The 10,000-nt window shown below is 41.1% G+C and overlaps 1 protein-coding gene across 2 annotated transcripts in view; it reads right to left on the bottom strand.

Moving 5' to 3' along the window:
* dnm1a (dynamin 1a) overlaps positions 1-10,000 on the bottom strand; it is a gene marked incomplete at its 3' end in the record, with an annotated part of 72,418 nt that overhangs the window by 40,339 nt on the left and 22,079 nt on the right. The window contains exons 9-13 of one of the 2 annotated variants that reach the window (XM_080419047.1): positions 8,922-8,989; positions 6,061-6,199; positions 1,851-1,937; positions 1,683-1,753; positions 1,308-1,359 (exon numbers count right to left, since the gene is read on the bottom strand). In XM_080419047.1, coding sequence (XP_080275173.1) covers positions 1,308-1,359; positions 1,683-1,753; positions 1,851-1,937; positions 6,061-6,199; positions 8,922-8,989 — 417 coding nt within the window. Of the gene's footprint in view, positions 1-1,307; positions 1,360-1,682; positions 1,754-1,850; positions 1,938-4,336; positions 4,476-6,060; positions 6,200-8,921; positions 8,990-10,000 lie in introns of both variants that reach the window. The other variant, XM_080419048.1, reaches the window with a different exon arrangement.

Raw genomic sequence — 10,000 nt, 5'->3', positions numbered from 1 at the left:
AAACAAACGTTTATACTCCATTCATCAGCACTGCTTATTGCAGTGCATGGCGTGTGCAGGAGTTCATAGCCTGCCAGGACGGGACATAGACTGATAGGCTGAGGAAGCACCCGGCCCCTGTTTCAATAGGAAATATATCAAGATATGGTCACGGAAAGCCATTTCAACTGGTCTTTAAAGTAACACTCAGGATTGTACTGTGCCTGATGAAATAAGCAGGAAAGAATGAGAGCATTCTGGGAGGCTATGCGCGGAGTTCAAACGTAATGCAGTTGGCTGAATGCCTGGATAGTAGTGAGAGCAGATCCATATCATAAAGTATAATGTTGTATATGGTATGATGACGTGAGGGTGATGGAAATGAGAGCAGATCTGGACTCTATAATGTTGTAGCTATATATCGTTGCTGTCGGGCAGAAACCTTGTGTCTCCATATTTCAACTTTTTATGTTCTTTCATAAACGAATGCCCTAGTTTGTCATACAAGAGCGTCGTGCAAAAAAAGTTGCACAAATAGCCGATCTAGCTGGTCGATCTGCTGTTTTTGAATCATTTTGAAAGTGAAAGTTGTTAAAGGTAGGGTAAGTGATATTTTTTGGTTAAAACAAAAAGTATTTTGTTGAAAGGTTAAAGCACTATATTCTGATAGTAATCATTGCTATAGAGTGTTTGTTCAGTAACAAGAGTCTCCCCGTCTCTCCAGCTCTTTAATAAACAGAAAATACATAGGTGTCCAAATCTCAGCCAATCAGAAGAAAGTACCCATTTTTAAGCTTCATTTTTATAGTGTTCCAGTTCCAATTTTGCCTGCTCATTTCTTAGTGTCATCACTTCCAATTTCACTTGTTTAATCTATATCCTGATTGAGTTCTCTATCCTGATTGGATAAAATTGGAAATGAAACTGAAACTGAAACGAAAATGCATTTTCTGTTTTATAAAGAGCTGGAGAGACAAGGAGACTCCTTTTACTGAACAAACACTCTATAGCAATGAGTACTATCAGAATATAGAGCTATTTAACACTTATTTTAACCAAAGAAAAAATCACTTACCCTACCTTTAAGTGTGTCTGTGTGTTTTATAAATATTGGACCACAAGTGTTAACAAGAGCTTGTGACTTAATAATAACTACATGGGATCCATTGGAACACAGGTTTTTGTTTTTTTTCGTTTCCTGAAAAGTAACACTTTGGAACATAAGAGGTTTCCACCCGACAGCGACGATATGAAACGTGTGCTTGATGATGAAGCGATTGACTGATGCTGAAATAGTTTTGTCTATGAACACAGAACGCTCCAAGTACCTGATTTCCAGCAGCCTTCTTCCTTTGGGGTTGGTTGGCTCTCGGCTGGGCACTGCACAAAGAGACCCGTCAAAACAAATCTGAATGATCCTCCCGCACAAGATGATTGAGAAATCTCAGTACAAACATTGCAAGGCCAAGTGCAGTGGACACCCCAGGGGGCCCCAGCTAAATGATTGTCAAAAGTAGAGAATAACTGGCATAGTGGAAGAATGTTTTGTGTGTGTGCGTGTGCGTGTGTGCATGCACACGTACGTGTGTGTGTGTGTGTGTGTGTGTGTGTGTGTGCGTGTGTGTGTGTGTGTGTGTGTGTGTGTGTGTGTGTGTGTGTGGGTGTGTGTGTGTGTGTGTGTGTGTGTGTGTGTGTGAACGCACTTTGCGAATCCGATGAAGTCTTCATGGTTGGTGTTCATGTAGGACAACTCGATGTCTATCAGCAGCAATACCTGGACAGGGGATGAGAGGCGTCAGACACATCAACGTGTGTGTGTGTGTGTGTGTGTGTGTGTGTGTGTGTGTGTGTGTGTGTTGGTGGGTGGTTACCTGGTCCTTGGTGCGACCCTCGCGGTCCCTGATGTGCTGTGTGACGATCTTCTCCATCTCCTCTCTCAGCAAGGGGTACTGAGCCAGCTGTTGGCATATAGGACAGTAGGTCGATCGCATAGCTCAGGACAGGCACGCACAAACACTCGCGCACCACGCAAGCACAAACACACACACACACACACACACACACACACACACACGCACGCACACACACGCACGCACACACACTCATACGCTGATGCATACATGCATTCATACAGACACACTACACCACTTTTAAAATAACACACACTAACTGAAACTGAACTAGGCCTACGTCTCACGATACTGAAACACACACAAGGACACACCAACAAACGCAACAAAATGCATCCCAGAAATGCAGAATCAAACGCGTTATATTCAGCAGGGCGTATCACAGACTTAGCATTAGTTCAGGTGTTCCCAAACGTTTCCACCGTGAGACCTAAAATACTCCCTGGGACACAAATGTACACAAATATATTTGGAATTAACCACTTAGGTGCACCCTTAAGCCCTCACTATTTTTAGAAGATGTTTGCAAATTGCTGGAAAATCTTCTGAAAATGTTTTTATTAATTTTTTGAAAGATTGTGGGGGGAAATATAGGAAAGTTTAAAATAAATAGGCTAAATAAATAAATAAATACATAAATAAATAAAATAAAAAACATGTACAGGATATTTACTCTTGACCCATAAAAAGGAGTCTGTGACCCAAAATGGGTCCCTATGTTTGGGAAACACTGCACTAGTCACTTCAAGGCCTAAGCGTGGGTTAGATGATCAATTAAAAAAATAATAGCATAAAAGCAAAGCATGGGTTAAATGATGTTGATGATCACTTTGATAAGTATCGTTACATATGTTATCAATAGGGAATAATGCAATGGAATAGTGCCAAGTCTGTAATGAAACCACCCAAAAAAACACAAACAAAACAATCCTGCTAATAAAGTTATTTTCCTGGCAATACGTTTAAGCCGTTTTCCATGAGGTCATTGCAAACCCACAAAGAACATTGGTGGGCTTCCAACGTAACACAAACACATACGGAGAAATTTAAGGGAAGATGAAATCAAATCAAAGTCAGAGAAAAAGAGAAATTATCCACCAGTTTCTTGCAAGTTGCAATGCATCCTTGTGGTTACCAGAAGTTGTTGAATAAAGTAAATACTAATAGGCCTTTTTTGTTCTTAATTTGGATGACTTTACAGGCTTTGGTCCGGACTAACTAAGTGACATTGGGACATAAATAACATGTGTCTTCAGAGAATAAATGCCTTTTTGTAAATACATTTTGTTAATCTCAACATAATGCTAATTTCATTTTTACATTATACCACTCCGATGGTTGTGGTTTAAAGGTATCTTGACAATGATGCAATAGGAACATGCACTGTTCTGACAACGATAAAATAAAATAAAAAATACAACCATTTTATAGGATTTGTTTGTGACTAGGGATTAAAATATTTCCTCACCAGAACTAATAAAGTATTTAATATATAAAATAATAATTAAGGGCTAATCAGCAGATGGACACACATATTAATAAGGAAATGCATTGCAACTGGGAGACTGAGGAAAAACTGTCACAATAAGTTGGATCCTTCAGGGTTTGATGACCCCACAGAGAGGCAGAAAGACTACTTACTTATGAATGACACAGTAAAATCCTCAGTGTTCATTTAACTCAAACCATTTTGTACTCTATATGAGTTAAATTAACAGTCAGGATGTTACAGTGAAGGCATGGGCAGCAGGCAAACATTGTACATGCAATGCAAAAGGAGCAGGGAAGGAGAGAGGAGCGGGCTTCACAATGACCCCTTTGTGGATTCTCTCCATGGTCTGGGGGAAGTGTATCATCATCTCCCTTTTACAGACACTGTGTATGCAATAATACACAATCAGAAATGCTAAAATAGGGAAATCCAAAAGAGGTCATTATTATGAATTCTTTGCTTGATAAATAAGCAACCAGACTACAGGGTTAGAGCACAACAGAATGGAGAAGACAAAAGAGAAAGAAAGAGAAAGAAAGAGATACTCTGGGAATGTTAGTTATTAGTAGTAGTCAGTCAGTATGATGAACTTAATGTTCCAACCTCCAAACAACAGTCACCCACACTAGCGTACTGACAGACAATGACACAAACATTACAATCCAATTTGAAGGAGTAAAATCAAATCAGATAAAGGACTAACTGAACAAGAAAGACATCACAGGGCAGAGTATGAAAGGAAAATCATCTGGCATGCTGGTTAAGAAGCAACAAACAAACTGTGACAATTAATTAAATTGTCTGCAGAGAGGCCAATAATCTACAAGAACGCTTAAATCTGTGTTTCATGTACGAAATCAAAGTATGAGTTTATGTGTTAGCACAGATAAGTATAAATCAGGCTTATGTGCAACAAATCTTAAAATAAGCCTTGATTCAACTGGGGGGGTTTTACCTTTTCACTACACTTTCGTATGGTGGTGGTGAGTTCGGTCACTACCATATCTATAGCCTTCAGTGTGGGCTGCTTCAGCTTTTGGATCTGCTTTTTGACTATGGCTTCGAAGGCCAGGTCAGGGGTGAACAGCCCCGTCCTGTAGGAAGAGGTTGGGGTATCACGGGAGAGAAGAGAGAGAGGCAGAAAGACCAGGAAGAGAGGAACGGAAAAGGTAGAAGGAACCAAAATGTGGAGTAGTATAGTGTGTGGAGTGATAGATAAATAAAAAGCACAGACACAACAAAGATATAGAAGATTAGAAGAGTGGAGAGTGGGATATCGAGAGAGATACTCAACAAAAAGGGGGAGAGAGAGAGAGAGAGAGTGAAGAGTGAAGGGCATTTGGTTGGGAGGAACCGAAGAATCAAAAGATTGAGAGACCGATGAAAAAGAGGAGTGGGGGGTTAGGGGTGGGGGGGGGGGGGGGGTGAACAGCACAGAGGGAAGAAAAGGCAAAGTGAGACATTTGGTTTCCCCAGAAGCCATTCTTAATGGGGACAGTGCTGGAGTCCCTCTCCGTCAATCAAGAGGGAGAAAACAGTATGTAGAGAGGGAAAAAGAGGAAGAGAAAACAGACAAGACAGAGAGAGATCCCAGCCTGCGCTACTCCATCAGCCAAAAGCTCCGAGCGATGAGCCATAAGACTGCAGCTGTGCACCCAAAGACCGAGCCAAGACGCGCCGCTTTCATCCTCTTCTTTCGAATGCTATTACCAGCATCCCCCTTGACAACAATAGATATACTATTCCGGTGTCTCTGTCGTACATCAGTCAATGTCCAAATATGATTTAGTAATGGCACAACCACTTGAATGCAGATCACTAGCCTTTCTTTTTCAGTCCCATGGTTGACACTCGGGGGGCCTACGAAGCTGAATGTGGCTCCAGAGGCCCCATGAAGAGAATTCATGGTGGGTTGTCATGGCTTCGGCCATATGCAGGTGCACGGCTGCAATCTTACACTCACGACGTCTGGACGCTGAAGTCATCCAATATGTCTGCCAAATGCGCCAAGTGATTGACTTCAAGTGTCTCTTAACACTTGGATCTATAGTAAAACAGCCAAAGTAAACCTGCCAGACTGCAGGGTTTACAGTATATTTGTCGGAAACTTTCATAAACTCATGTTCTTGGCGGTGGCTGCTTAAACCCTTTGCCGGCAGCCATATTCTGGTAGTTCAGCATCCACACTCCTTCTCTCAACCGCTTAAGCCCTATGTGATTTGTTGTATTCGACGAATAGCGAAAATAGCCGATCTACAAGCTCTCAGCGCGTCACAGAGCAACACGTTGTAGGCCGGTAGATCTGTAGTCTTTGCTATTTTTGAAAGAAGGTAAACACTTTGAAATGTTTTGAAAAACTTGAAAATGTGCCCAAAATCGGGACGCCATGGTTAGTGTAGTTAAGCACAGCATTTTACTATGGCCATGCCACCACCACCCTGCCCAGGAAAAACCCATCTAATGTGGTAGGAAGATAGGCAGCCAGGTACGCAGGCATACCACACTCCACTACTCCACTACAGTTGTCTCCTTATTGTCCAAAGAAAAACAAGGACTGGAGAGAGCCAGGCAGTCACAATAAAAGGGAGTGAATAGCAGAGGGGGTTTGTGGGGAAGGGAAGTAGGTCGAAAGACAAAAAACTACAAATGAGAATAGCTATCCACTGTTTAGTTTTTTACCTTCTTGGTACACTGTCTAACTGTATTGACTAGCTCAGAAATGACCATGTCCACACAAGCAGAGCACGGCTCTTTTATCTTCCCAATCTGCCTTTTCACAATGGTCTCAAAGGCCATGTCCGGGGTGAAGAGGCCAGTTCTGCCCGCCAGAGAGAGAACCGTCCACAAAAAAAGAAGAACAAAGTGGAAGAGAAAGAAAGAAAGAGGGAGGGAAGGGAGGTTTAGGAAGTTAATTGAAGTTAATTGAAGTTAATTGAAAAGAAATCCTCTTCCATTTCTGAGATTTCTCCCATGTCAATGATATAAATAAGACAAATGATGTCAGCAAAAAAAGGGGATGCCACTGAAAGTCAAAGTCATCTACTGTATGCTTGCATTTACAATGACTAGCATGTTTTCTCTCTGCTGCAGTAGTATTCTGTCGTTTCAGTCAAATGTTACAATTTGATGTTAGTTGCATGAAAACCACATGGGTTTGTTATAATTCCTTTGGACTTCCTCTTCTTAGCTTATGGGAGAAATGTTTTATTTGTGCACATGCAACAGCCTTTTTTGTTGATTTGCTTTTCAGAAGCATTCTCTGGAAATGATTTTTTTAAGAATACATGTTAGCTGCCTGGCTTTATGAGGTATCTATTATTAGGCCCAGCACACAACGAGAATAATCAATAACCAAACAATAAGGGCATAGGTCACTGTGCCATTTGATATGATATCCTGCTATAGAATATCATATTTAAGGAAAAGTATTGCAAGAAAGGTTATTAAATCAATGATAAGTAGAACATATTCCCTGCCTTCATCAAAGTGGAAGAGATTTATGTCATAAAAAGTATTTCTGTAGATGACATATTAATCCACTTACCTTATTGGTTAAAACATTTTATCACACACATTTTAAGCCTACATTAAATTTGACAATGTGACATTGTGAATGTTCAACAATCACAGTATATTCAAAATAACTAGTACTACATAATAGCTACAGTAAATAAGTACAGTATCATGCATCAAGTCATCTACAGGTTTTATTATAGAGGTGATTTTTTTTCTCTTCCCAGATCTAGTTTTTACTAGTTTTATAATAACCTTGGTCCACACATGCTGTTACTTGTTGCTGTAGCCACCCATATACTCCCTCATTCCCTCTTGTCACAGACTGTGCAGTAGTTGATGGATTAAAGACTTCTCTGACCTTGTAACAGCAAGGGTCAGAGGAGGGCAAATGCATTTATTTCTATCTCTCCTCTGCAAGGCAGGAATAAATAGGCTGTATTTTAAAAACTTTACTTCAACTTAAAATAGTTTACTTAAATTTGAAATTTCACTCATGTATTATGTAAATCTTACAATCTTACACAACAAACAAGTTCGCTTTGGTGTGCCTGCTTTATGCGACACATTGTAGAGCTTGTAGATCAGCATTTTTGGGCATTGGACACTGTCGTACAGCTGAGTATAAATCACATCAGGATTAACTGCTGAACTAACCTGCCTGCCCATCTGTACCTGAAGACTCCCCACCTACTGAATCACCCACATACCGTCAAACTGAACTTCCTGTCTGGTGACAAAGGCCCAGCAGAGGATGTTCTCTGACCGTGGAGACGGTAATGGTCTATTAAGACCCAGACCACCCATCTCTTCCTCCCAAGGGCTGCGCCTTACATATCGTCGCTGTCGGACGGAAACCTTGTATGTCCAAAACCGTTCCTTTTTTAAATATATATAAAAAATATGTATAAAACAGTGAGAATAAATACAAGCTGTGAGCTTGTATTTTGACTACTTTCGTGTGACACTCTTGTATGATGAAGTAGGGCATCAATTTACGAAAAAACATAAATTAAATTGAAATATGGACGTTAAGATTTCTGCCGACAGTAACGATATGAGGGGAATATTAGGCTACAAATTCACCAGACGGACGGAGGATAGTATAACATGGACAGACACATAAATACAAAGACGGGCATGGGAAGGACAAACAATACTCGAACATGGACAGACACATAAATACAAAGACGGGCATGGGAAGGACAGACAAAGGAATATCAACCAGCTATCCCAGATCTGCTCTGTCTCGCTTTGCTGATGCCATCAGTATGCAGCGGAGAACTCAGTGTCTAAAAAGACGTCCTTGTGAGATTAGATAGCGGTCAGCTAGATCAGTCATTCTCAACCTGCGGGCCGGGGCCCACTGGTGGGCCGTGAGGATACTGCAAGTGGGCCACCCAAATAACCAAAACACAAAGATTTCGATGATAATATAACATTAATATTTAAAAAATAAATGAGTTTGAGAGAATAAACACGCAGCCCACTCATCTGACCACATAACATGGCTGCCGTGTTAACACGTTAAAACCGGGAACACATCTGTGTAACCACTTAAACCATTATTTTATACTTTGGCTATTTAAAAATAGCATATGTACAAGCTTGTAGATCTGCTATTTTTGGAAAAATCGTGAAAATGTGTGCAAATCTTTGAATATACATATTTTTAAAGCGAACATTTTGAACTAAAATCTTTGCTTCTGGGGGTCCCTGGAACAAAATGTTTTCAGATGGGGGGGTCTTTGACCAAATACATATAATTTTGGAGGTCTTTGACATGAAAATGTTTGAGAACCACTGATATAGTAACATAGGTTTTTCAGAAAACTGTTGACTGACGACTTCAGCCATTTTCAACCTATCTTCACATAATTGGTCCTCACTAACGAACGCTTTTGAGATTTACAAGTGAAAAGGTTGAGAACCACTGAGCTAGATGCAGTCTGGCCAGTAGGGGTGACCCTGACAGATATGTGAGGACATGACAGTAGGGAGGGAGGGAGGGGGAGTAATGGACGTGCCTGATGCCATGGATGTTCTTGATGGCGTAGCTGATCTCCTTGCGGAGCTCCTTCTCGTCAAACTCCATCTGTAGAAGGAGACAGAACACACAGACCAAAGTGAATTCATGCATGTAGATAAACGCTCCTTGTGTTGTGACATTTCTTTATACATTTGAGCAGCCATGGGGACTTTCTGGAAGTGACTGAGCAGGGTGGCAGCAGAAAATGCAGCTCCCAGGTCAGATTAACCACCGAAAAATACAAATATATTAAAATCCAACGGTGATATGACTAAGACATGAGTGGGGGGAGAAAAGCGAGAGGTTTTTGGTGAAACAAAATGCAGTCGAAAAATCCAAAAGAAAGCGAGGAAGAGGAGAACACAGAAGAGGGAAATGGCGTGGACAAACAAAGCCAAGAATTGTTCCAGGGGCTGAATAATATCAGTAAATATATAAGGGAACTCCAGAAAGAAATGAAAGAGAATGTTTCTAAATTCAAGGACGAGTTCAAAACAGACATGCGAAAGGAGTTTACAGGCTTCGAGGAAGAAATAAATTGAAAACTAGATTTGAGCAGCCATGTCTCCCCTTCCCCCCAAGAAATAAGAATCATGTGGATCTCGGGGTGCACATGGGATCCAATGTGGATCTTGGACTTCCTTTAGGATGGGTTAAATGCAGAGGAAAAATTTCCCCAAGGGGACAGTTAAAATAAAATCTAATCAATTAGCTGCGCTGCTGCGGACACACACAAACACACAGACGGAGAGACCCTCTTAACCCATTAAAACCGGGCACTTCATACCGCGCTGCAAGCTTGCACATCTGCAATTTTTTTTCTTTTAACACAAATCTTCTCTTCTGGGGGCTCCCTGGCACAAAACACTTTCAGATGGGGCGTTCCGCGGCCAAATACATATCAATTTGGGGGTCCTTGGCACAAAAAAAGTTTGAGAACTCGTTATTTAGAAGGCATTTGTAGAATCGGCCTCAGGTCTTAATGGGTTAAAGACACGGGGGCACACACACACACACACACACACACACACACACACACACACACACACACACACACACACACACACACACACACAC

The sequence above is a fragment of the Gymnoscopelus braueri genome (genome assembly GCF_963280865.1).
Source record: "Gymnoscopelus braueri genome assembly, chromosome: 22".
Classification (NCBI taxonomy): Eukaryota; Metazoa; Chordata; class Actinopteri; order Myctophiformes; family Myctophidae; genus Gymnoscopelus; species Gymnoscopelus braueri.
Note: the sequence above shows the minus strand (reverse complement) of the source record. Positions and strands in the feature narration are given on the sequence as shown.